Below are 27,317 nucleotides of genomic sequence, written 5' to 3' on the forward strand. Positions count from 1 at the left end.
AAGCACCGGGCAGCTCAAGGTGGTGTTGAAAGGGAGGTGTTACACGCAGTAGCAAGATACAACAGGTAAATCGGGACATCCCTGGGCTCCAAGCGACTGCCTGGGGGGCATCTATCCCTGTTCTGGCTAGATTTTGGGCTGCCACTTCCCCCTTTCCTGCTGCAGGATTACAACAGGCTCTTTCAGCCCTGATTGCAATACATTTGCTGTTAAAAACTTGCTACAGATCAAATTATACGCCAATCACTGGAATAATTATTAGAGTAAACCTACTTCAACCTGCTCTAGTGGAAGGTGTCCCTTCCCGTGGCAGGGGGTTGGAACTGGAGGAGCTTTAAGCTCCCTTCCAACCGCGGTTCTGTGTGATTGAACAGAGCTTTGCTGTGCTCTCGGCAGCAGAACCAAGCGGCAACCTCAGCAAAGGGTTAACGCGGCCGCTTGTGCCGCTGCTGCCTTCCCACTGATCGCTCTCTGCTCCTGCCAGGCGGAAGTTGGAGCAGCAGCAGCCCAAGTTCAAGGCTTGCTGTATGTGTACGAGCTGGCTGGAGCAGGCAGGGTCCGGCGGGCAGCGAGCTGAACCCCTCTCGCCGGAGCCTCAGGGATGGCTCCAGCCTCCGGGTGCCGGAATTCCCACCTCTATTACTACAGCATCAAATTTGCTCTGTCCACCTATGCCACTCTCTTCTCGGTAGGTGCTCCGGTTGCTTTTGTGTCCTTCCTGGTGTTTCCCCCCCCCCCCCCCCACCATGTGGCTTGGATTTTACTTTTCAGCATCCACATTTCCCCTTTCAAGGCACCAAATCCTTGGGGTAAAACCTGGTGCTGTGAAGCCGCTCGTGCTTGGCACTAGCTGGGTCCAGAATGGGCATTTTTGGTGAAATAATGGGGTTTGGTGGATTTAAGCTCACCTCCCTGCAACTACTCTTCCCTAGAACCCCTCTTGCAAATCCTTTGTGGCAGCGAGTCACATTTTTGAGGTATTTGGAGCAGAAACAAGGAAATTTAATGGTTTTATCACACAAGAACCCATTGGGTGGTGGTGTGAGCTGGATCCCCCCTGCCCCTCTCAGCCTTTGCTTTTACCTTGTTCAACATGGACAGGGCATGGATGTAGGCAGGGAGCAGCGGGTATTTTAGCCAGGTTGGTTATTTTAAGAGGTCAAACTAAAGCTTGTTTTTAAGCAGTATGGAACCATTGAGCTCCACTTGGGGCCAAGCTTCCCTGGCAACTGGGAAGCGTGAGACATGTCAGAGCAGGGGAGAGGAACACAAGAAATTCCCCATGTGCATCCTCGGTGAATGCATGAGAGATGAAGTTAGCATCTTCCTGGAGTTCATCTTGCATAACCCAGCCCATATTTACAGATATTTCCTGCTGAGGTTTAAATAATCCTCCTTTGCCCATGCATGGCTGCCTGCTGGGTGTGTAGAGTGCACCTCATAGTATAGGTGTCACTGCAAAAATACCTATGTGACTTCCCAGGCAGGCTGTGAACATTAAACAGGGTCAGAAGCACTTGGAAAAGGCTTTTTATTTCCTTATTAATTAGTTTCTTTTTAATGAATGAGCTCAGTTGGGTGGGCACTGCTTGCCCTCACTAGGTGGAGATGGTGAAGCCATTGTCTCCCTGCACCAAATGACTTGTGCCCATCCCAGGGCATGAAGGAGAATAATGAATAAGAGTAAGAGTAAGAATAAGGAGGTTTTTGTAGAATATCTCACTGATTTCTTCATACCTGCTGGGGAGGAAGGTTTCCAATGGGAGAGGAGATTCAAGTATCTCCCATGGGGTGGCCAGGACCCTTGTGTGCTTCCCACTGCATCCAGTGACACTGGAGAAGTCCAGTTTCTTTAACCTACTTGTGGCTGTCGTTTGAGTTTTGGGCTAAGGACAGTGTAAGATCTGTGCTTGCAAAAGGAATTTGTGGGCAATCCTATGAGCGTGGGTTTGGATTCTCTAAAGAGCTGAGTTTTGCTCGGGTTGAGGTTTCCCCAGATGCCTTTAAGGGATGGGGAGGAGGAGCAGGGGCTTATTTTTCCTTTTCATCTGAACCCAGGTCATGGCTGCACTTTGCAAATGTAGATGAATGATGAGACAATCTTGATGCCAGATGCTTATTAATTGCTGGGATGTTTTGGGGGGCTCAGAGGGAAATTCTAGAGAGTCCAGCAGCAAGAAGAGACTCAATTTCCCAGCAACTGGAAAATAACTGCAAAAACCCCATTTTGAATCAGTCTGATCCAGTCTGGGATGGTCCTTGTGCGGAGACATTGTCACATTGAATCCATGCAGATACAGGGGAAGTTCAGGTCAGATATAAGGCAGAAGTTCTTCCCTGTGAGGGTGCTGAGGCGCTGGCACAGGGTGCCCAGAGAAGCTGTGGCTGCCCCATCCCTGGCAGTGTTCAAGGCCAGGTTGGACACAGGGGCTTGGAGCAACTTGCTCTAGTGGAAGGTGTCCCTGCCTCTGGCAGGCGGCTGGAGCTGGATGAGCTTTAAGGTCCTTTCCAACCCAAACCAGGCTGGGATTCTATGACTGCACAGCTCCTGTGAGCTTTTCAGCTGCATGACCTACTTCTGGCCTCATTTGCACATGTCACCATATTAATTCACCCCTTCAGAGCCTTGTAAACCAGATGTGACCAGGGCTGGGCTTCCCTCTGGCTAAATGCACTCGATAGGGAATGATTGTGTAGGAGCTTCTTGCTTGTGTTGCATGAAGGCTTTGAGCATTTAACCCTCCCAGAGTAAAAATTCAGTGGAACAAGGCTTGAGTTGGTTCACCATGAAGGACTGAGGAGGTTTGGGGTGAGATGCATCACTGGTTTATAGCTTAGTGTTGTCTCAGGCTGCAGAAAACTGGATCTAGTGCTGCTAGATCTTTCCCAGTGCTTTCCTGTAATGAAAGCATTGATTTATAGGTGGGAAAATCAGTAAAGGAGCATGGGATAAGCCGGAGAGTGGCTTTAAACCAAACATGGAGCAAAGGGCAGAGATGTTCGAGCATCAGAGGTTAGACCAGCTGGTTTTATACAGGTAGATTTAATCCTCATTGTCAAGGATTCAGTGGAGCATAGATTTGAATAACTGCTTCTTTCCCTATCTTACATCTCCAACACAATTGAAAACTGCTGGTTTAATTGACCCTTATAAAAGCATATTTTTCACATTCCTACATACCACCAGCAGTTAAGCAGTATGTGTTGTACTTAATCACTGTATTATTAATCCCATGATTCTATCTTTCAATGACTAAAAGCCTTCAGCACTTTTTGTATCATGACTTCTCACCAGTACGTTACAACGAAACCTCCTGAGGAGGAGCAGGAGAGCCATGTCTGCCCATTTGGTCTTCAAAATCTGGGAAGAAGGATTCTCGTGTGAGCTGGGGTTTGGAAAACAAGAGTTTCCCCCTTGGTTTTGCACCTCTGGTCATTCACGGAGAATGAAGCGATGCCCCATTCCCTGTGCTCCTCCCTGGACCGCTGAGCTCTGACTCAATGTCATCTGGCTGATGGGGTCTGCGTGGGCTTGAAGCCACCGTCATCGTGACTCTTTGGTGTTCTTGAGTAAGGAGAAATCTCTGCCTGTTGTTAGCGTGGCCTTGACTCATCCAGCGAACACCATTCAAGGTTGTGTTAACGTCCCTTTGGGTTCATGGTACCTGTTGACACAGAGTAACTCCTGTCACTTGAGTCATTTTAGGTCTTGGAGAAGGAGAATGTGGCATCTCTTAGGTGTGTAGTGGGGTTTTAAGTCAGGGTAGGACTGCGCATGTCGCTTGTTAGCACTGGGAGGAGTGTGCAGGTCTCTTGTGAGCATGGCGTAGCTGCCTCTGTGCCAAAGTTAAGTCATGCAAGGATCAGAAGCAATCACAAGCACAAGCCCATGGCTTGAAGTTGGGAGTTTGCAAAGCTCTCTTCAAGCTCAAGCTCAAAGCTCAAGCCACCCATTTGGAACCCCCCCAACCCTGTCAGCAACCCTGAGCTGTGTATTCTGTTATTTCTGATTCATTAATTGCCTTTCATACCCACTTCTTGACTTCCAGATCTTTAAATGACTCTGCAATCAGTGGGACAGGGATTTCCACCTTTAGCTCTTCTCTTTCCCATGTCCCTAACTTGCCACCCTAGCTCTTTCCTTGCCATTAAATAGAGAAATAGCTGGAGAAGAAAAGCAGCATCTCCGTTATCCCACTAAGTTGGAGCTGCACAAAAGGCCTTGCTGCCCTCCATCCCCTGCCCACTCAGTTCCTACAAGCTCCAAGCAGCACTAACGTCAAGCAGGGCTGAAATTAAAACCAAAGGTGATTTCTTCCCAGCGTGGAAGAGCAGAATTGATGCAGGACGCCTTCACCATGAGGGCTGGAGGAGTTGCAAGCCACCCCCTTGGCTTTCCCTGTGGTGATGGCTTGATGGTGTGGTGGTAATCAGATAGAAACGGGGTAATCAGCCTCTCGTTGGAGCGTAAGTGCGGGTTTGCTTGTTCTCTGAGCTGCGTTGCAGAACAGTTGTAATTGCTGCTGCCTATCCTGGTGTTTGCACTTTATTAAGGTGATAACCAGGCAATTAATATGTAACTACAGAGGATTTACCAGCAAACTTCATTATATGCCTTCCCATGTCATCGGGTGTGGGTGGTAGGAAAGGGTTGTGATGCCAGGAATCAAGAATATCCGCGCTGATTGAATTTGCACAGCAAAACCAACCCCCAGAGAACCCCAGTGATGGAAACCAGGGCAGCCAGGCTACGCAAGGGGTGATGCAAACTTCTGCTGCTGCTTCTGATGCTCATCTCCGGCCAAAGGGCGATGGGATGAGCAGGTTTTGATGAAATACATTATTATTCCCCTTGCAGTTTTTTTACAGGCTTTGACGTTGCTGCTTTCCTCCAAATACATCATTTTTTCCACAGCAGTGTTGCTTTTCAGGGAATGCTGCCCTTTCTCCCCAGCTGTTTTCCATCCAAATCCCTCTGCCACTCATCTTGCAACAGCATCACTCCTTGCTTGCTCTTCCAAACCTCGTTATATTGCAGCGAGCCTTCCTTTGCAATCTGCCTTTGCTGGGAGATGTGGAAGGATATCCATTTTCTTCCTTGAGGTGTGTGTTGCTTTGCGAAATGCTTTCTTATGCTTTGAGTAGAAGCAACTGCTGGGTTTTATTTTAATTGGAGACTGCTTTTGAGCCAGCGGGGCTTGGAAATGTGCTGGGGTCCAGCCTGCAACACTGATCCTTAGCGAAGTGGGTTGCAAGGGGCTGGCTGACCTTTTGAACTAGAAGCTTAAGCAAAGAGAGAGCCAAGATATTCATAGAATCATGGAATGGTTTGTGTTGGAAGGGACCTTAAAGGTCATCCAGTTCCAACATCTTCTACTAGAGCAGGTTGCTCCAAGCCCCTGTGTCCAACCTGGCCTTGAACACTGCCAGGGATGGGGCAGCCACAGCTTCTCTGGGCACCCTGTGCCAGCGCCTCAGCACCCTCGCAGGGTGCATTTCCCCATTGCATTTGCATGGCAAATAAGCAGTGCATGCCCTTCTCCAGAAAAGAGGGCTGTTAAGCATAGCACTGGTCAGGGTTTTCCCTGCCAAAGGGGATGGCCACGCTGATGCTGGGAGGAAGGACCAGCACCACTCTGCAGCAGCTTCATGCATGCCACGTGCTTTAAGTTTTTCAAAGGTACTTTCCAGCCCTGGAAAAGCTGTTTTTAAGCAACTTGTGTCCATTCTGAAAACCTTCCTCAGTTTCTTTCCCTTGCCAACTGGTGAAGTCCATCCCATGCTTGTTGCTTCCTCAGCCCCAGAGCATCCAGCCCTGGTACCTCCCTCTGGGTTTGCTCCGTGCACTTTCCATGATATCTTCCCTTACTCTCATCACAGATGGATTAATTAAAACAGGGAAAGTGGTTCTGATTGGCATGTGGGATTAGCAGGGTACCCATGGTGTGCCTTAATGTCTACCCCCCACCTTCCAAGCCAAATATATTTCCCAGGACACCATATAAGGGATAAACATTAAATCAACCCTAATCCCAACGCACCAACCTGATGCTTAAAATAGAGTCTAAAGATGAAGCTGTGATTAAAAGCCTGTGATCAGAAATAAGCCTTCAAATAACTAAAGTGCCTGTAAAATACCACAAGTCTACATTTCACTTTCTGAGAGACTTCAGTTCCTTTATAGATGAGATGGAGCCTGGAAGCAGACAGTGATTGATAGACATGAACTAGCTACACAAACACACCAGAACTGGTGTCCAGGTGGATTAGAGAAGAAAAATATCAACCCCTCAATAAAACAAAGATTGTGCATCAAAATGAAGGATTGGATTGTTGGCATGAATTAGCAGAAGAGTTTGAGTGAGCTCATTAGGAACAGCGAAGCCTCTTGGAAAGGTGAAAGCAATGGAAAAGGAGTGAAAAGAGGTTTTTTATTCTCTCTGGAGATGCGGTTTTTGATCTCAGGAGTCTGTGGCCGGGGGCTTTCTCCCAGGAGGTGATTTGGGATGGGGATGGTGCAAAAAGCAGCAGGAAAATGGCTCCGGATCCTCCTCCATTTACTTGCTGACCTTTTCAGGTGTCAGCTCAGTGCTGGAGGAGGAGCCACTCACCTCGAAGCGCTTCAGTGGGAACAGGTCCTGACAGCACGAAGCGCTTGGGGTAGCGTTCTGACTTTGATGTGGAAGGAGCTGAAGGGTTGCAAACAGCCCTTTTTGGAGCCTGCTTTATCCCAGCATCATTAGGCTCTTTTTCAATCAGAGCTGTTTCAACGGAGGGAGAGAGAGAGGGGAGGAATGGTGTCCTAAATAATCCGTTGTTTTCCTTTATGGCACTTTCATCCAGGGATCAAAAGCGCTTCTTAGCTGTGCTGTGAGCTTCATGTCTAATTGTTGGTGCTGGCGTGTGAAAGGAGGGTGAGCGGGTTTGGGTGCAATTCAGTGCTCAAGCCAGGAGCGAAATGAGTCCTTCTGGGGATGGTTCTGTCTAAGGGTGGAGTTTGGGAGGGTGGAGTGTTGGTGTCAGTCAGTGTTGGTCCATTAAACCCAAGGCAAGGGCCAAGTGGAGCATTCAGGCAGACCATAAAGGTATAAGCAGGGAGGGGAGAGGAAAAACCAAGCAAAACCTGGCTTAAAGCTTAAAACCATATTGATAACACTGCAATTATACATCCCCTTCTCAGCCAGAGGAAGAGCAGCCCAACCCTGAGCAAAGGGGATGTTCCAAGTGCTGACAGCACCGTTTGGAATTGGATGTTAAATGTAAATGTCCTGGAGCTGGTTTCCTTGGCTGTCTGGGATATTTTCCACCTCTGTTTCTCCCTTGAAACCTCTGTTCTTCCCCTCTGGAATCCGAATTCCATACCTTGCTTCCCTGGCAGATCCTTGGCCTCACGATCTTGTGCGTTGGGATTTACGCCGAAGTGGAGAGGCAAAAGCACAAGACCTTGGAAGGGATCTTCCTGGCTCCAGCCATCATCCTCCTGCTGCTGGGCTTCATCATGTTTGGGGTCTCCTTCGTTGGCATGGTGGGGAGCCTCAGGGACAACCGGACGCTGCTCAAGACGGTAAGGCCATTACCACACTCTCAGTGCAGGCCTTGGGGTGGTCTGGGTGATCTCAGGGAGGAAAACTAATGTGTCCTAATGAGTCACCACCACAACTTCCAGCTATGGTGTGGCCCTTCCTGAACTTAAATGCTTGTGTGATGTGGTGCTCGGTGTTTTCAGCTCAGCCATGAAGTCAGTGGATGGGTAATGGGGAAAGGATATATTTAATTGCAGACCTGCCAGCCTAATTTTCCTGTTATCCATGGCTGAATGCCTCTCAACATCTGCTGGAAGTGCTGCTGCCTTCCTCCTGGGGTAACAAGGGAGTTATTTTTGGGGCTGAGATCTCATCTATGGTGGAGCAAAGTCTCCACCATTAAGTTTACTTTAGCTGTGATGATAACAATAGCAAACAGCTTTGTTTCCTTTTGCAAGGGAGGTTGTAGCAGAGGCAAAAGTTACCACTGAATTCCAAACTGGAAGTGATCCAGGACACTAGGGCAGAGCTGTTCACTCCTAACCTGCTTTCCAGGGGTTTTGTCAGTGTGTTGAGCATCCGACCACCCATCCTCATCGCCTGCCTTCTTGCTCAGGAGCAACATCTCTGCCTCCACCAAGGAGCAGCAGCATATAATCATAGAATCTCATCCTAGTTTGTGTTGGAAGGGACCTTAAAGCTCATCCAGTTCCAACCCCCTGCCACGGGCAGGGACACCTTCCACTAGAGCAGGTTGCTCCAAGCCCCTGTGTCCAACCTGGCCTTGAACACTGCCAGGGATGGGGCAGCCACAGCTTCTCTGGGAAAAGTCTGTGCCAGCGCCTCAGCACCCTCACAGGGAACAGCTTCTGCCTCAGAGCTCATCTCAGTCTCCCCTCTGGCAGGTTAAAGCCATTCCCCTTGGCCCGTCCCTACAGGCTGTTGTCCAAAGCCCCTCTCCAGGTTTCCTGGAGCCCCTTTAGGCACTGGAGCTGCTCTAAGGTCTCCCCTTCAGGAGCCTTCTCTTCTCCAGGCTGCCCCAGCCCAGCTCTCTCAGCCTGGCTCCAGAGCAGAGCTGCTCCAGCCCTCGCAGCAGCTCCGGGGCCTCCTTCTGGACTTGCTCCAGCAGCTCCACGTCCCTCTCGTGTTGTTGCCCCAGAGTTGGACACAGAACTGCAGGGGGGCTCCCCAGAGCGCAGCAGAGGGGCAGGATCCCTGACCTGCTGCTCACTCTCCTTTTATAAGCTGAATTCCCTCTATTTAGATGAGGGCAAAGCTCTTCCATCACCGTCAGCCAGGGCCAGCATCTATTGATGAGCTCCATGACAGCTCTGTGGGTAATTTAGTTGTTTCCAATGCTCCCTTGGTGAAGAAGTTGCTTTTGGATGAATAATCTGTGCTGGTCCATGAAGCCTCCCTGCTGGTGCGCACGTGCCTGGCATTGCTAACAGCTTGTGTAGCACCTTCATCTCCCACTGTTTTAGGTCCATTGGTTTATTAAAATCAAACACTCTTGTGCTGACTTGCAATATTACTCTTAAAACCTGAGGTTTTTCCCATTGCATCTCTATTGCAGATGCCCTCTGCTCTGTTTGGGAGCTACCCCCAACCCTGGGTGTTTGGAGGGGTCTCCAAGTGAGTGGCCAAGGACACCGTGTCCAAGTGATACTTGTGGTGTTCCAATAGCCCTGGTAGCTTGCTTGCTTGCATAACAGTTAATTTGTTATTAATTCCCTATCAACTGACTCTTCTTCCTGTTTGGATGCTCTATGGTAACAGTGGGAATTTGTCAGGACTCAGATATACCTCTAACATACAACACTCTCTTTCCTGTGCATCAGAACAACTGGGAAAGCTCTGTATTTCTTTACGATCTAAGCCTAGAAAACAGCTTTCTGCCAAAGCTGAAGTTATGTTGCTTGTGGAGAACACTGCATCTTCTTTTTCATTCGTCTGCTTTTAAAGCGATACCATATTGTGTTCATTCTCTCTAGGCTTATTCCAAAGCAGGATAAGTACTTCAAATTCCCAATAATATTTTTTCTCCCTGTGCTAATACTCATGAATTGTGGTTAATCCTCTATTTCCACAACCCAGACTCAATTTGGAAGTGGAAAACAGACACATCAGAGGATAGGAAATCTCCTCCTTGGAGCGACAGAAACTCAAGCTCCTTAACTGTATTTCACAGGTTGTCGACCGAATCAATTCTGCAATGGGCACAGCTGAGAAAAAGAAATAATCCTGCCCATTTGGGTTGCATTTTTCTCCCTGTGGATATAAGCAGCTTCACGCCTGCCATGTGGAATAAACACAGCAATACCCGGGCAAGTCATCGCTCACAGTAACACTTGCATCCCTTTTGGCGAGGATCTAAGAGGTGATGTTTGTCTCATGTCAAAATGTGTTGTAGTTCTGGGTGGTGGGGTTTTGGGGTTGCTCAAGGCTCCTCACCTGCCTTTAGTTGGCTGCAGAGCAGCACAGTTGGTCCAATACTACATTAATACCTATTTTCCAGGAGCAGGTAAAGGAAGTGATATTTCATAGAATCATAGAATCGTGTAGGTTGGAATCAACCTTTAAGATTATTGAGTCCATGCATTAGCCCAGCACTGCCAAGTCCACCACTAAACCATGGATCCACTGAGCTGATATCCATTTCTGACAATGGATCCGATCTAATTCCCAGTCTTGGAGCTGCACACTCTTTCCCCCAAGGATATATTCACCTTGATGGGCATCAGCACGAGGAGAAGAGCGTGACAGGGGGAAGCATTTTGGAAATGCTCTTGATGATGAGATAAATAAGGGTGCTCTTTGTATACATATCTCACAAATAAGGGAGATATTTGTGGTCTCCATGGAGGCAAAACTTGTGATGTTGCCTCTTCTTGTAGGAAATAGCATTGCAAGCCCATAGCAGACAAAAAAAGTCACTTAAAGAGCATCTCTAAGAGCCCAGATGACGAGCGTGGGTTTGCATGTCCACCTCTGGCTCACTCTGCCACCTTGGGTGAGCCACAGAGGACTTGCCCACTCAAAGGGGTTGCATATCTTTATGGGAGCAACATTGGATTAGTGTTTTCCTGGTGGAGATGTAGCTTATCCCAGCAAAAGTGCCTTATCCTTGTATCTTAAAACAGTTCCCTGGTGAGACTGGGCTGTGTTGGAAAGACCATGCATGGTTTTATGGTGCTGAATTACTCAATATTTTCTTTTGCTCTTACCTACTCAGGTCATATTGGCAAGACTATGTGGCTAAGCCTGGGTTTCCCCACTGTGTTTATGTTGGAATTGTCCATGAAATGCATTAGCATTTCCATCCATCACCCAAAAGTGGGTGCTTATTCCAGGAATTCATTGCGGGTTTCACTGTGGGACGACCTCTCTCATGCAGCAGCCTCTTGAGGTGTGGGAGGCTGGGGCTTGCTTTCATCTGTAGCTGTTTCTGCTGGTTTTTACTGGGAAAACTCTTGAAAAGCCATTATTGATTAGTGGGGTTTGTAAGCTCTTCACCTTGAGGGGGAATCTAGTGGTGCAGGGACCACGGAGAAAGGGGCTCTGCCCCTAGAATCAACCTAGTTGATTCTATGAGCCCCAAAACCAGTCTCAGGACAGACCCTGGTGATTGTATCATGAGGCAGCATAGAAACACATATATTGAGGCTGAAGAAAAATCAATGCATGAATCCCTTTGAGCTCTTAGGAGCATGTGTGTGCAGATGCACTGCAGCTGCTGGAATGCTTTTACAGGGAACCCAAGCTAATGATGAGCACAAAACCAACCCAAACTTCAAATGGCTATGAAAAATGGCTTATCTCTTAATCTAAAAATATGTCCTGTTAATGTTGAGAGCAGGCAAGAAATTCCTCTCTCCTTAGGAGCAAATACTTCAATGCCCTACTCCTTCAGGTAGCTCTTGAGATTAATAACCTATTCCTTTCCCACCTGAAATGCTGTGGGTGTAGGTGCACTTGTGCTTGTTAGGTCCTCATTCATCTCAGTCTCTTACTGCTGAGAGATGGATTTTTATCTTCCTTAGCCCCCTGGAGACAAATCTGCCAACATTTCTCTTGGACAAGACAGTCAGGAAAGCTCCTAAATTTACTACTTGATATATTATTCCAATATCCCCCGCAAGGTACCACAAATTACAGTTTGGTTTTAATCTTTTCCTTATCAATCTTATTCTCTCCAGTCATTACCAGTCACTGTCACACACAACCTGGCTTTTACCTGGCATAAGCCAGATTATCATGTCTTTAGTGACATCTCTAATAACCCAAGCAAATCAGTTCAATAAAGCCGCTGCCTGCTTGCAATTCTTAGCTCAAGTTTATTAAAAGCCTGGGTGTTTTGGCTGCTAGTGTATGGAATTGATGTTACAAACACTTGGATTTAATAGATGGGTGAAGAGTTTCTCTTTGGAAATCAAGTTTCTTCCGTCACCATTAACGTTTGCAGGGCTTGAATTGCTGCAGGCTGTCTGATGAAGATGGCTTCCCTTTGCTTTGGGGGAGCTCAGGGTGATTTAGCAACTAGACTGCAAAAATCAATGTTTCTCTGGCTCAATTAGAGGGCTGGGGAGAGGTGGGATGCTTTGGTCTCAGAACTGGGAGTGCAATGGGAGAGGCTGCTCTGGCAGTCGGGATTTGCAGTTGAATATGCCCAAATTTTCTCCATTTCATGGCTTTTTAAGCACTGTTTTTACTAGAAATGTATCATCTCTCACTCAGCATTTCTTACCTGGGAGCTTGGAATCCGTGTGTTCATCCCACGGATAGTTTAGCTTCCAGAAAGTCATTAATACTATGAATTTTCAGAGGCGGTTTCAATAGAGTTGGTTTTCTTTTACTGCAGAATGGAAGAGAGATGAGGATCCAGGCAGGCCAAAAAAAGCCAGTTTTTCTCTTTTGCTTTTCCATGGGATGAGGTTTTTGGGATCCTGCCTTGGGGTTGCCAAAATTTGCCATCCCAAAGCAGGATTTGACCTTGGGTTTGTGGCAGCAAGAGATCTGCTGCTACCACAGCTCTTTTGGCCTTTTGCAGGTGACTATATATATATATATACACACACATAAAAATATATAACCAATAGAAATCTATACATATATATATATAGAAAAAGGTGTATTTCTATTTATACTGTTATTTCCCAATGCCAACAACAGCAAGATGTGAAAATCAAAGCCCAGCACCCGCCACCAGCTTCATCACTTATTTTCTTTGCAATTGGGGTATTATTACTCTCAAGGTCAACCCATGATGCGACTTCCTGAGCTGGGCTTGAAATGTGCCTTTCCCCCTCCCTCTCCAGCCTCTGATTGCACGTGTAAATAGAGAGATGAAATGCTGAAAGAGTGGCAGATAGATCAGGTTTGAAGAGGGGAGTGAGAAATGGTTGGCAATCACAGAGCTATTGTGTGGATGGAGAATTGTCCTCCTGGGAAGATAAATTCCCCCTCGAAGAGAGTCAGCTCCTACAGTGATTTGAAGCTTGGGGGGCCTGAATAAAAGCAATCAGAGAAACGCACGTGTGAAGGAGCACTTGGAGGTCTGAGCTGCTCCAAGCAGCTGGGGTTCTTTCCGATCTTGCAGAGAAAGGGGCAAAAAATAACCTGGAAAACCTCTATTCCAGCAGTGCCGTATAAAGCATCCCTCTGCCACATTGCCAATGCTAATTCATGACCCTACAGCAGCCACCGAAAGTCAGTTTTAAGCCAGAAGAGGTAAAAATACCACTAACTAGCACTTTCTCCTTATTTCTCTCTTGAGTTTGGAAGAATTGGGTAAAATAGGTGTAAAGAGTTAATGTTTTGGGGGTGCATCACTTGCTCTTCAACCACTTGGATATTTGACTTGGGTAAATTCCTCATGGTATCATGGTGCTGGAATGAGAGCAGAGGATTTGCAGGGGATATCCAGCTCCTCTATGGACCCCAGAATGTGTTTGCCACCAGGCCAGCAAAAAGAAACTATCCCTTGAGGATCTGCAGTAAAGAGTCAAATTTCCAAGACCAGAAGGCAGTGTTCAAGATCAGGTTGGACACAGGGGCTTGGAGCAACCTGCTCTAGTGGACGGTGTTCCTGCCCATGGCAGGGGGTTGGAACTGGATGAGCTTTAAGGTCCTTTCCAACACAAACCATTCTATGATGCTTCATGCAAAGCATCACAGTAAAACCCCATTTCTCTTTATGCTTCCTGGGGACTAGGCTGGGGTCTGCGAGCTGGGGGGCTCAGCTTCCTGCATCCACAATGAGGATTTTCCTCTGGCTATTCCAGAGATATCAGCAAGTTTGAATGGTGCTGCTTTAACTCTCCAAAAAACCTAATTCCTGATGAAGCCTGCTGGAAAAAGTGATAGAAGAAACTCCTTGCTGCAGAGGTTTGCTTGGGGAGCTGCATGTTTTTTGTATTGCTTCCTGATTACACAGCACACTCCGATTACAGGTTCTCAAAGCAAAACCACCACTGCTTTTGGTTTTTTCCTGCGTAGCCACACAGAGTGGTTAGGAAAAAGCCTTACAGGGACCCTTCTAGCAGTTTTTACCCAGCTCTCTGCCTCTCATTTGTTCTCCTTTAAATCTGTGGTTCTCAATCCTTTTGAATTACCATTATTTCACTTATTTCATTTGCTTGAGGCAAAGTGGGAAACCCCAGAGTAGCAGAAGGAGCTTTGTGCAACAAATAGTGGCTGATTCCTCTAAGAGTTGCTCACCTCTTTCAATCGCTGCAACAGGCTTTAAACTGGGATTTGCTTGGCCCAGGTTTAGCTCGGAGGGAGAAGAGGGGGCTGGAGCCCTGAATGATTCTTTTGCCACACTTAAATATTGGCAGTTCCACACTGAATTTCTTGCATTCACCATCTTTCCAGGAGCACTTTGGGAAGGTTTTGGGCACAGCAAAAAGCAAACTCCCAGCATGTTGCACTTCTTTCCTTGGTGCTCACCCCTTTCTTTTGTAATCCAATCACTAAATTAGCCAGTACAATAATACCAGCAGTGAATTAATGGGGCTTCACAGCATCTGGAAAGCCCAGTAAAGGGCTGACATTACAAACTCCCTCCTCAAAATCCTCCAAGCAGGATTATTTATCAACATCTCTCAAGTTATTTACCCTCTCAATGTGAATTGTTAATGAATAGAAGTTATCTCTCATGCTTCATTGTTATTCCCAAAGAAGTGCTGGTGGGTCCGCAGCATCCCTCAAAGTCAGTGCTACCGACGGCACAACGAAAGGATGCTGGGGAGCACTGGGATAAGGCAGAGGAGAGGGTTTTGCAACGTCTGAGATGATATTAATAGCATTCAAGTGGTTTAATCTGCGTTAGGATTTTCAGCACATTCAAGGATTGAGCTGCTTTTGCTGTTGAAGTATTTCCCCTGTTTGGGGGAAAGCAGCAGGCACAGAGATCTTTGGAAAGAGGGAAAATCTGATTGCTTGGCCCTCAAACTCTGAAACAAATTAGATCTGAAAGGAGCCATTGCTCATGGAATGAATGGGGGGGGAGGGGGGGGGGAGTCTGAGAGGCAACATCCATCCCTGTCCTTAAAAACCTCCTTTTCTTTGGGTTTTGGGGAACATGAGCATGTTCTAGCTGCAGTGTCCATCCTGGTCTTGAAATGGGAGCAGAGGGTAGCAGGGCTGTAGCCAAGGAAGGGTTAACAGCAGCCAAAAATAGACCCAGCTGCAGCCTTTAAAAGCCCAGAAGGGGGAAAACAGCATTTCTGCCAGGTCTAGGGAGCAGATTTGATCTTCAAAGGGGCAGAGCAGGTATCTGTGGGGCTCAGTGGAGGTAAGGCTGGTACCCAGGCTCTCTTAGGGAGTCCCTCTTGGTTATTTGCAAGGCTACTGACCTTTTGAGATTAAAACCAGGCTGCTTGGTTATTTAGCTTCTGAAATGTATATTTTGACTCCAGGCTGGGCAAATGCAGGCATGAAACCCACATAGGGGTAATGACCCCCAGCCTGGGTGCATGGGCAGAAGGGGCACATTGCATGGTTTATATGAATAGGAGTGTCCTGGGCAGAGAGGGTTATTACTGTATTGCCAGAACAGAAGATGCTCTGCAAAGTGGCTTCATCTGGGCTTTGTTGTCCTTGTTTTATCTGCGTAAGAGACATTGCTGACAGCTTGGAGTGTTTTTCTCCCTTTCCTTCAAAGCAACACTGAAAGCTGTTTCTATGTGGGAATAAACAGTGATTGGGGCTTTCAGAGGAAGGGCTGTGTGCAACTGTCTGTCAGAAGAGAAGCGAACCCTTAGAAAGGGCCACTCTGTGTGGGAGAAAGCTCTAACGTGTCATTAGGAAGAAACAGCTCTTTCAAAGCAGTACTTAAAGTTTCAAGCTCGGGAGAAATGTGACCGGATTCGTGTTTCTGGGCTCCATTCAAGCCGTGGTCTCAAGGAAAGCAGAGGCGGCGGCAGGAGCTTGCTAAGGGGATGATTTAGTGGCCTCACAGGTAGAGGGAAGGATTCATCACACGCCTCTGCATTACCTGAACATTCGGTCTGTTCCCATTTATCAAGAGGGAACGACCAGTTCCTGCTTTGGATGCCCCAAAATAGGGTGAAACCTCAGAACCACCATCCTGTGAAGTGTTGTTGTGCATGCAAAACCAGGGTGATGCAGGCTTTAAAGAAGAGAAATGAGACTGCACAAGTCTCTTTTCATCTTGGGGTGTGAAATCCATATTTTCCATCCCTTGATGACCACTTTTATGTTAATAGGTCCAAAGTCTTTCCTTGGCTTCAGTGGGGCTGACACAGCTTCTTTGCTGGACAAGCATCTCTAGGAATGGATCAAAATGAAGTGCTGGGGGGTGTTATTTGCATGAATACCTGTTCCCACAGGGGTTTAATGGTGACTATAGGGCCTGGAATGAGGATAAAGTTATCTCCACCCTTCACAGAGGGGGTTCAAATCCCTCCACTCCTCCTCCATTTGCTCCTATAGGGTCTCATTATACGGGGCTTGTAGAGTCTTTTCTTGTAAGTACAACCAGTAACTTGTTCTCAGCAAACCCCACACTTGATTTCTTAAATTAGGCAGCTCTTATGATCTGCCTGTGCTGTTTGAATGCAAAATTCCTCAAGAAGGCAGAAAGATAAACAGAGCACCCCTCTTCCATCCAAAATCCCCTTGGAGCCACACTCAGGCTGGGCATGTCTGAATCTCCTACTGCCATAAGTGTCTTGAGTGCATCTGAGCTCAGGAGTGATGCTCAGCTCAAAGCTCCTTCCCTGGGCTGGTGATGAATGAATCTCTGCATGGTTTATTCATCCCCCAGCCTCAGTTGCTGCAATTCTTCCCTGGCCCACGTTCATCCTTTCTGCCTGGTGAGGATGTGTTTGAGCTGGAAATTGCAGGTGGATGCACGCTGCCATGCTCTGGAAATGAAGCACTAGTCAGTTTGCATCCCAATAGGAGCCAGACCCACGGCTGGAAGCATTAACTCTGGACCAACTCTGTATTTCAGATAGGTTTTAAGCTTCAGGGAGACGAAACTTGACAGGAAGACATCCTATCTGGTGTATGGAGGTGGCAGAAAACCAAACACACAGAGGGCATATGGGAAGGGATCACTCCAGGCAAGCTATGTATTGCTTGTGTAAAATAACCCCAACCCTATTCTGGGGAATTACTTGCTGGTTATTCCCCAGACTCCAGGAATCCCTCTTAAAACCTGAATGTGGTCCCTCGGCGCTTTCCTTCTGTGCTCATTTGGGCTTCAACAGAGATTAATGATGAACAAAACAGCTCTGGAGACTTGTTAGAGGAGGGAAGGAGCAGCCTGATCATGGCAATGAGGGTGATTAATCTTTTTGTCAAGGTATTTGAGGGAATGAAATACCATAATTTATTGTGAGCCTTGGGATTGATGAGCTCTTTAAAGGGAGCTGGCTGCGGCGGGTCTTAATGAAGTGAGGATTGAGCAACTTTTCCCTGATCCATCTGTCTTCAGCAAGATGAAGGTTTTATTGGGGAGTTTCTCTGTTCAGGCTGGGCTTTGCTTTGGGATGGGTGAGATCCTCGGGCACCTTCCTGGTCTCTCCTCTGCAGTGATTGCTCCTCACAGGGATGTGAGCAGTGAAACCGTGGCCAAAGAGTCACCACTTCCATGTAAAGGCTGAATTTCGGCAGAAACTGGGGAAAAACCAGTTCCTCAGTGTACTGCTTTGTGATTTTAAACCTTACAGCAGCTCAAGGTGGGGTTAAATGCTGTTTAATGTGGATTTTTGCTCTTGATTTTGGTGCTGAAGTCTTTTTAAGGAACAAAATGATGATATATTTAGTCTGGCAGACAGCAAGGACTGCAGTGCACTAGGTAAAAGAGACGATCGTGGATCTTGCCAGCTCCTAAATGTGCATTACAGTTACTGGTGATTGCTCCAACCCTTACGGATGCAAAACCAGGGCTGCTTACTGCTATGTTCATGTAGCAGTGAGGGTTTTCATGCTCTGTGCAGCTGTTACTTGGGGGAAGAAGAGCTGGTTTTTGCTCCGACTGCTCCATTTTCAAGGCTTATTCTGGAAACCTAAGTTGATGGTGGCTTTTCTTGCAAATCCTCTATAAATTATAAGGGAAATGATGGGCTTTCTGAAGACATGAAGGTTATGGATTGTGGGGTGTCCAGGGGGAGCTGGGTATCACCTATGTGACTTCCCAGTTTCTCTCTTGCAAGGGATTGCAGTCAGCATCTGCCGTGTCTTTCTTTGCAGATAATGCTGCACTTTCCCCCTGTTTATAAAAGCTGTGAGCTCAGTTCTTTTTTGGCTTGATTTCTTGGGAACAGTGGGTTTTGCTACCTGTGACCCTTATGTGATGGAGCATTTGAAAGCTGCATTCAGGCATCAGTTTTCTAATAGCTGGGTACAGCCGGCATTCCATAGACTTGTGCCCAACATGCCCACGTTTGTTTATAACTCAAATACCAAACCTTGATATTAAATATTAGCCTTGATTTCGATATGCACAAAGCAGGCTGAGTTGTATTGCATAAACCCTGCCTCTTATGTCTTGCCTTGACAAGCTTTATGGCAGAAATGGACACCAAAAGAAGGAAATAGTCAGGGACAAAATCAGTGCAGACTGAACAATGGCCAAAACACTGGAAAGAGCAGGAAAACCTGGTGACCTGCACCAAGAGTCAAATTCTTGATTTCTGGGAAGAGCTGGTGCTTTCAGAGGAGCCTCCCATGGGTTTGGCAACAGAATTGGGCTTGTTCAGCCTGTAGGCTGAACTTAAGGCTCCTTAAGGGGAGACCTTAGAGCAGCTCCAGTGCCTAAAGGGTCTACAAGAAACCTGGAGAGAGGGGCTTTGGACAAGGGCCTGTAGGGACAGGACAAGGGGAATGGCTTTAAGCTGCCAGAGGGGAGATTGAGATGAGCTCTGAGGCAGAAGCTCTTCCCTGTGAGGGTGCTGAGGCGCTGGCACAGGGTGCCCAGAGAAGCTGTGGCTGCCCCATCCCTGGCAGTGTTCAAGGCCAGGTTGGACACAGGCGCTTGGAGCAACCTGCTCTAGTGGAAGGTGTCCCTGCCCGTGGCAGGGGGTTGGAGCTGGAGGAGCTTTAAGGTCCCTCCAACCCAAACCAGGCTGGGATGCTATGATTCACACTTATTTATTTTTGGGGGTTTTAACTAAGGCTGAGGAACAAAAATATTTCCAAACCTGAATTTCTCTTTCTTGCTGCAGTGTTGCAAGATGCAGACATGTCCTGCTTGGTAAAGCCATGAACCACGTTACCTTGGGCTTCCTCCTGAAGCAGCCCCTGTTTCTAGTGCTTTAGCTCCGTGCGGTGCTTTGTGTATCATCTCTTCCTACAAGATACCAGGTGCTTGGTTAATTATAGTCCTTAATTATGGGATTCCTAAATGATACCCGACCCGTTAGGAGCTGATTTAGCTGGTGATGAAGTGGTGCTCCTCCAGTGGGACCACACGAGCTGGCTCTTACCAAATACACATGTCACAAAGCTCCTTGATGGGTGGTTAATTAAAAACCCAAATGATTTGGGGCATGAAGCGGTGTTTTCCTGCATCAGTGCTTTGGTTTTGCCAAGCTTGGGGAACAATTTAGGGGCATGAGGGTACCTGTGCTGCGTTTGGAAATGGGGTGTTCGAATAAACCAAAGGCCAAAGGGAATATCCTGGTAGTAAATTACCTTTTCCTCCTCCCTTTATTATTTTTTTTAACTTGCTTTAGGATTTTTCCTAAGGTTTCCATGGTAACTTTCCACCTTCCTTTCTCTGGCAAGTCTCAAAAGTTGCTGATGGACTTGGGGAGACAAGCGTGAGCTAAGCAGAGCTTTGCTCTCCGTCCTCTGCAAAGTTGGATGTGAGACCTATCAGCTAGCAACCAAAGCACTAGGAGACTGGTAGGTTTGGGCTGCAAGAACATCAGACCTTCTAGTTTAAGGAATTTGCACCATCAGGGCATTGATTTCCAGCCCGAATGTTGGCACAGTCAATCCTCAGAGGCATGAGACACTGCCTGTACTCTGAGGGATGATGATCCTCCACTGGATGCCCAGATTTAAATCGTCAGTGTTCAACCAAGTGCCAGCATTCCAGCACAGAGGGATGCTGCACACCTATATCTAACCCTGAGATAATGCAAGAGGGATGTGGAGCTGTTGGAATGAGGCCAGAGGAGGCCACGGAGCTGCTGCGAGGGCTGGAGCAGCTCTGCTCTGGAGCCAGGCTGAGAGAGCTGGGCTGGGGCAGCCTGGAGAAGAGAAGGCTCCTGAAGGGGAGACCTTAGAGCAGCTCCAGTGCCTAAAGGGGCTCCAGGAAACCTGGAGAGTGACTTTGGACAAGGGCCTGTAGGGACAGGACAAGGGGAATGGCTTTAAACTGTCAAAGAATAGAGCTAGGTTAGATACCCAAACCATTCTATGCTTCTATAACATTTTCTTCCATTGCATCCACGTTACATATTTCCCTGTATACATCTTGGCCATTCGAATTGTATCTGGTTTCTTTTTTCAATCCTCTCTTCCTCCCTTCCCCTATTAGGCCTGAGATCTTTAGAAGAGATCTACAGGCCTCTGGGGAGCTTGTAATGAAGTTTATTTGATTTTTAAGTGTTTTGAAGCAGCTTTTGGTTTCTAGGTCTCCCTTGTTGTGGTTAACCACTGACAGACAACCCAGCCTGACTTGGAGCAGGGCTAATCTTTCCCTTTCTCTTTTCAGTTCTTCTGGGTTCTTCTGGTGATCTTCCTCATGGAGCTGCTGCTGCTGTTCATTGAAATCATCTTTGAAAACAAGGTAGGTGCAGTCAGCAGGTTCAGGGATGCTGAACTGTGACAAACTGCAGCCCCACATGTCATCGGGGGGGAAAACCGTAGGATCCTGGCCTGGTTTGGGTTGGAAGGGACCTTAAAGCTCATCCAGTTCCAACCCTCTGCCACGGGCAGGGACACCTTCCACTAGAGCAGGTTGCTCCAAGCCCCTGTGTCCAACCTGGCCTTGAACACTGCCAGGGATGGGGCAGCCACAGCTTCTCTGGGCACTCTTTAAGCTCCTCACCTCAAGCATGGTAACTGGTGGCTTGTGTTTGCAACATCGAGTTTGAGTTAGAGCTGATGGTAAATGCTTCCAACGTGTGTCCTTCCTGGCTGCCTGCCTTCTGCTAAAGGAACCCTGCCATGTTCAATTTAATCATACCCCTGCAATCGATCAAGCTATTAAATAGCTAATCTCAATCTCTGCTGGCTCAGTGAATGCACGAGGCAGGAGAACAGCACCTGAAATACCTCCTTATGGGCTCTAAAAATTGATTCCCCTATGCACAAAGATGCTTTCAAACCCATCAAGGTTGGGAATTCTGTGCTTGGTTAGCCCCAAAGACAGGTTGGGGTTGGGAATGATGTGCTTAGGGACCACCAAAGACAATTTGGGGTTGGGAGTGATGTGCTTGGTGAGCCTCAAAGACAGGTTGGGGTTGTGGCTGATGTGCTTGGTGAGCCTCAAAGTGAAGGGAGGCAATGGGGAAGGACGCTGCTTTTTGGATGCTGCAGTCAATTCCATCCAGCAGCTTCCCAGAGCTTTCCAAAACCCTCTTAACCCTGAAAAACATGGTGTACTGATGGAGAGATGTCCTTTGAGGAAAATCAGATTGCGTGAGTCCTTCTCACATATAGAAAATCAATGTGTGCTGCCACACAGGGGCTGTATTTTGTGGAATTAATCTTTAAATCTTCTGCTTTGCTCCACCTTTGAGCCTCAATGGTGGTGCTTAGCACCATCCTGCGCTGCAGGAATACAATGGGAAAACACTGGTACCATCAGGAGAGAGGTTGCAGTTTGTAACTAAACTCCTGGATTGAGTAGAAACCATTAAAGCCTGAATTGTCCCTTAATTTAGATGTATTGGGCATTATCAAAACCTAATTAAAAATCAAACAATGAAGAAGAGAGAAAAGAGATCCGACAAGTGATGAATCCACATGCCCTGAAATTGTTCAGAGGCACAAATCTGCATTTGGAACAATGGTTGTTTATTAAACTTGTTAAAAACACATTTAATTGGATTTTTATATTAAATAAGCGAGGACGAGGAATGAATTTAGTGGCCTTGGAGCTACTGAGCATTGAAATGGGCTCTGTTCATATGCAAATGGATTTGGGGAGATTGTTGGAGATAATGGGTTTGGTGTCCTTGAAGGGAAAGGGGTGGAGAGGTCTCATAATCAGAACTGAATGATTTAACCCTGTGACATCTATCTCCCCCCTTAAAACCAAGGTTTAATTCCAGAGGCTGCCTCCAGGCTGGCATCTTTCTGGAGGTCAATAGGATCGGGGGATGAGATGAGCCTAGCTGGGCTAAACCAAGCAGAGAATGGTAAAACCCGGGTGTTGCCCATTGTGTTGGGCTTAGAGGTGGGCAAACCAGGGATGAACATCTTAACAAACTTCCATGTGAGCAATTCCTTCCAGGTTTTTCACATCCCCTCGGCTGTTCCCTTGCTTTATCTGCCGCTCTGACGTGCCTTCATTTCTCTTTCTTTCTCCCTGTTCCTGGTTTGCCCAACCTCTAATTTTCATGTCAGAGTGAATTATGAAAAACAACATTTTCTTTCCCCCGCTCCTTTCCCCTGCTTCCAACTCAGATAAAACAAGTTCCTTTTCCCTTCATTAATAGTTCTGCTTGGCGCTTTGTCAGGAGTCAACGACAAACCTGTGCTGGGCTCTGCACAGGCCATTCCGAGCTTTCATTCCCAGCTCACTAATAAGCTTCCCAGGCATCTGTAAAAGACATTTTCAATTCAATTAGCATTTAATGTGAAGCGCCTAAATGTGTCAAATTGTCCTCTGAGATAGGGCTGAAGGAGCAGTAGGGAGAGCCCCAGCCTTGGCTGCACCGTTCCCTTTCAGGGCATGATTGAATTGCTGAATGTTTTGTTGGGATTAAGAGTGATTGAGGGCTCTGATGAGGTCTCTGCTCCTGCCTGTAGCTCATCCCATGGATAAATCACTCTGCAGCCGGCCGTGTTGGCTGTCGCAGCCCATTTCACCTTCTCCAACCCCTCCTAATGCAGCAGCACCATCCCCTATCCAGTGATTAAAATCCAATGGGATTGGAGAGCTTGAGGGAGATTTTGAAGAATTCACCTTAATAGCAAAATGTAATAGGAAAAATCAGGTGGGTCTGCTTGCATGTGCAGGAAACAGAGAGGTGCTATGGGTGCTGCTCACCTTGAGAGCTCAGAAATGATGCTGCTGAACCCTAAATGATGACTTTTGCCCCGAGACGTAGGCTTATCCCAGCGTGTGGGTTCAACTCTTACTGCAGTAACAGCAGGCAACACTTGCTATGAAAAATCCTTCATGTTTTGCATTCTTTTCCCTGTGCCTTTTCCATGTGCGAGCCACGTTTTGGGTTTTTCTCTGTCCCCAGATGAATGCAGTTTTCCACTCCAACATCCAAGCGGGCATCAGGCACTATTACGATGACCTTGACTTCAAGAACATCTTGGATTTTGTACAAGAAAAGGTTTGGCTGTGGAGGTGGCATTGGGGGCATTTGGGCGTGAAGAAATAGTCAATCTGTGCCTCACTGAAGCAGTTCTCTCTGTGTTTTTAGAGTTTATTCCCATCCCTCGGCTGCTTTGCTTGATCCGTCTCAAGTATCTTTTATCTTTTGGGGTTGACACTGCTCTGTTTGCACAGTTTTGCCTCATGCTGTTCTCCAAGCTCACCCCACAGGGCTCTTTGGTGAGTTATTCTGCTGTCCGAATGCCCTGCGAAGAGCATCTTCTTCTCCACACCATGGTATGGACCATACATTTCCCGATCTCAATGAGAAACTGGTGTCTAACACCTGAAAGCTTTTTGGTCACTACCCCAACCTGCATAGAGAGAGAAAGAGGAATAAAATAACATGTGCTAAATCTGCTTCAGGGCTGCAAGTGAGCTTAGATAGGCCTCCTTAGGTAAGTCTCTTTACTTGAGGTGTTCTCAGTAGCTGGCCAAGCCCTTGTCTCAATGGGAAAATTGCAGACAGAGTGTTTTCATGCAGTAGCTGGAAGGAGAGGAGACCTCTCCATAGGCAACACCAGGAGCAAGAGCCATGTCCAGGCCAATTCTGGGGCTTGGCACAGTCTGCTTTAATTTCTTTAGGTGTGTAGTTGCATATTCTGTCTCATATCGATCGCTTGGAGCCTGCCAGGAGCTGGCAGGATCCATCTCCCATCCTCAAGCCAACCTGCAGGTCAATAAAATAGTCCTCCCATTATTTTAAGCTAACTTTTGCTATGCTGCAGCTGTATTTCATGCACCATGTAGTTTGTTTGACGTCCTAAATATTAAATGAAGTGTTAAATTAAAACATCTTCCTAATGCCCACCATCGAGCCCTGGCTAGATGTGTTTCTCTTGAAAGCCAAGGTTTAGCTTCAGCAAAGCAATGATGCATCCCCCCCGAGTACATGAAACAGCCAAGGAAAGTCAGGATTTGAAGGTATTCTCCACATCATTAAGTGTATGTTGGTTGGCTCTAACTTATCATTTGGTTTTCCCAATTTCCTGGGCATTTGGGGGATGTTGGTTTGCTCATGTTTTGAGTGAGGATATTTGGTTCACCCATTCTTTGTGTAATTGTGGGAGTGAAGCACTTGGCTTGAAGCATTTGGTGAATGAAAATAGAAGTGGAAAAACCCCAAACCTTGAGATCTGGATGGAAATGGCAGTGATGTTCTGTTTCCTGGGCTGGTTTTGGAGAGCAGAGCCAGAGCTTTACCAGCAAAGCTGCTTTCAGATGAACTTTGTGTGTTCACCATTCATTATGGCTTGAAGCATCATAAATCCATGAATCTTATCTCTCACTTTGAAGAAAAGGAGACTGTGAAGCTCCTTTGATGTAGCTGGCATTTCAGGCCAGTGGTGCCCTCCACACTCCCCTCTCTTGGCGTAAAAACCTTCTTTTGACTCTTGGAGTCGTCATTTCTGAGCTGAGTGCATTAAGAAGCCTGGGAGCCCTTGGAAGGTCTGAAGACGTGACTGATTCTGAGGAAGATCTGAATCTTTCCAAGCTGTACTCTGGCCTCTCTAAGAGGATACCATAATTCAGACCTCTCTGAATGATAAGTGAGCAGCCAGAAAGCCCAAGCTGGAGCCATCCTCAATGAGCCTTGGCAAGGTTAGGTCACAAATCTCCAGATAAAGCAGATAGAATTGCAGGAAGATTTCTGTGTCTCCAAGCAAGTGAGGATCAGGCACTTACCTCAGAATCTCACCTCATTTTTAGAGTTTTTCCTGTCTACTTCTTCACTAGGATGTTATTAAAAGTTTTCAGGGAAAGATCTTCATCTCAAAGTCTCTCTCTGTTCTCAAAGAACTTATGGCCACTTAGAGTGTTGATAAGTCTTCAACAGTAGCATCTTTTATCTTGTGAGAAGGAGCTTTGCAAGAACATGCAGCTCTTGCTATGAGCTTTTCTATTTATTATCCCGGAACACCAGCAATGTCAGTGATTGAAATGCAGACTTGCTTCATCCTGAGGGACTGGGGAGAAGCAATGCAGAGGAATAATTGCTTTGAAGAGAAGGGGAATTGGGTTTATGGGACCTGAGCAGCCCAGTTCCCTTTGAGATGCTGAAAACTTGCAGTCAGTCTGGATGGGCTGCACCCAGACCTGTTTTTTGAGCAGCCTTTTATCATTTTGGGGTAATTCTTGCCATTTTCCTTATTAAAAACCTTGTCTATGCATAGGTTAGCTGGCATACAGCTTATTTAAGTCCGGCAAAACCACACTGTGCTCCTTAGGATTTGAGTTTTCTTCAACTGCCTCTCAAGTGATGCTTTAAACTGGAGCCAGCTGCCTTCACACACTGACACCAGTATCATACAGTAAAAATAATCAGTAATTATGGTCTGAAGTGCCACACATTCATATTTTACATTACCAGGATGCAAATAATGTAGTTTTACCTGTCAAGATGTCCTCAGTCTGGCTGCCTGTGAGCAATTAGATATGGAAATGCATTGCCCTAAAGGAAATAAGACTTAGGTTTTTATGCCTCATTTTTGCTGCACTGCTGCCTCTGCAGCCCGTGGATGTGAGGCTAGAGACCACAATGACTCAAAAGCCCAGGTTTGCCTCAAGTCAGTAACTGGAGCTCTCTACTGCTCCTCGCTTTATCCTTCTTTAATGGGTTGCTAAGAACAGGTAGAAGCGGAGGGTTCATGCTGCTTCACTGTGCACAGGATTTGAATTTCAGAGAGCTGCTGGAGCTGCTGTTCTTATTCAAACATGAGTGGCTCCAAACTCAAAGTAAGGCTTGAAGCAATGGATGAGGGTGTTGGGCTTGCAAAGCTCTTCCTTTCTTCTTGGGGAAGATTAAAGGCAGCTTTCACCAGCATGGTTCGACTGAGGATTGTGGATTTTGCTGTTACAAGCCCACATCTAACCAGTGATGGCAGTGGTCCTCAATACTGAAAGCTCCTCCGATGCAACCTGTGAGGCTCTTTCCATGGGTTCTCTTTAGTTTTTCTTCTTGTTATGTTTCTCTGAGCTCCAGGAGCCTCCATGGAAGTAAAACCCACACTGAAGTCTGCCCTAGCTTATATGTACAACAGTAGTTGGGGCTAAACCTCTCTCTACAGAGAAGAAACCACCCCAGTGAGGCTTCCTGGCAGCTAGAAAGCCTCATTGTAAGGATTTTGGACCAATTTTTGTGCAGTTATAAAAGCATTCTTTGCAGCATGGGGATATCAAATGGGTAGCACTTACAAATATACCTTGAGGTGTTTTTCTCCCCCTCTTTCTAGGTCACTCTTGCAAGCTGACCTTCCTCACTGATACAAGTAGGATTAAAAGCGATAGAGGAATTAAAGGTAGGAAGTTAGAAACCAGTTGTAAATGCGTGGGTTGGCTGCTCCTGGCCGTATCTGCCCATTTTGGCATGGGAGGAGGCCAGTAGGACCCCAAGAGCTGGTAGCTTGTCCTCCTCCTGTTGGCCAAGTATTGCCACCAGCCCATCAGCAGGAAGGGCAGCAGATGCTCCCAGGGTAAAACCTCTCCCCAAACCTGCTTCTTGAATAGTGTGCTGCTTAAAGAAATGGGGAAAACATGGTTTTTCTCTGTCTTATCCAGCACACTTACCTCTCCTGCTCACTTCAGGCTTTTCTTTGAGGGAAACATGTAAAGATTCAAGCTTGTTTACCAAGAGAAGGGATGACTCTGTATATAAGAAGCCCATTTTTATTCTGTGGAGAACAGAAAATGACTTTCATTAAACTTCTCCTTTTTTTTCTTCATTGTGTGAACAGAAGAAAAAAGCAGCTTTT

General features: G+C 46.8%; 1 protein-coding gene across 1 annotated transcript in view; it reads left to right on the plus strand.

Moving 5' to 3' along the window:
• The first annotated feature begins 520 nt into the window (after positions 1 to 520).
• Positions 521 to 27,317, plus strand: part of LOC115618518 (tetraspanin-15-like) — a 41,507-nt gene continuing 14,710 nt past the window's right edge. The window contains exons 1-4 of the mRNA XM_030510170.1: positions 521 to 688; positions 7,379 to 7,564; positions 20,722 to 20,796; positions 23,429 to 23,524. Of these exons, the coding sequence (XP_030366030.1) occupies positions 602 to 688; positions 7,379 to 7,564; positions 20,722 to 20,796; positions 23,429 to 23,524 (444 nt within the window). The 5' untranslated portion in view covers positions 521 to 601. The remainder of the gene's footprint in view (positions 689 to 7,378; positions 7,565 to 20,721; positions 20,797 to 23,428; positions 23,525 to 27,317) is intronic.

Source organism: Strigops habroptila, chromosome 21, assembly GCF_004027225.2.
Source record: "Strigops habroptila isolate Jane chromosome 21, bStrHab1.2.pri, whole genome shotgun sequence".
Classification (NCBI taxonomy): Eukaryota; Metazoa; Chordata; class Aves; order Psittaciformes; family Psittacidae; genus Strigops; species Strigops habroptila.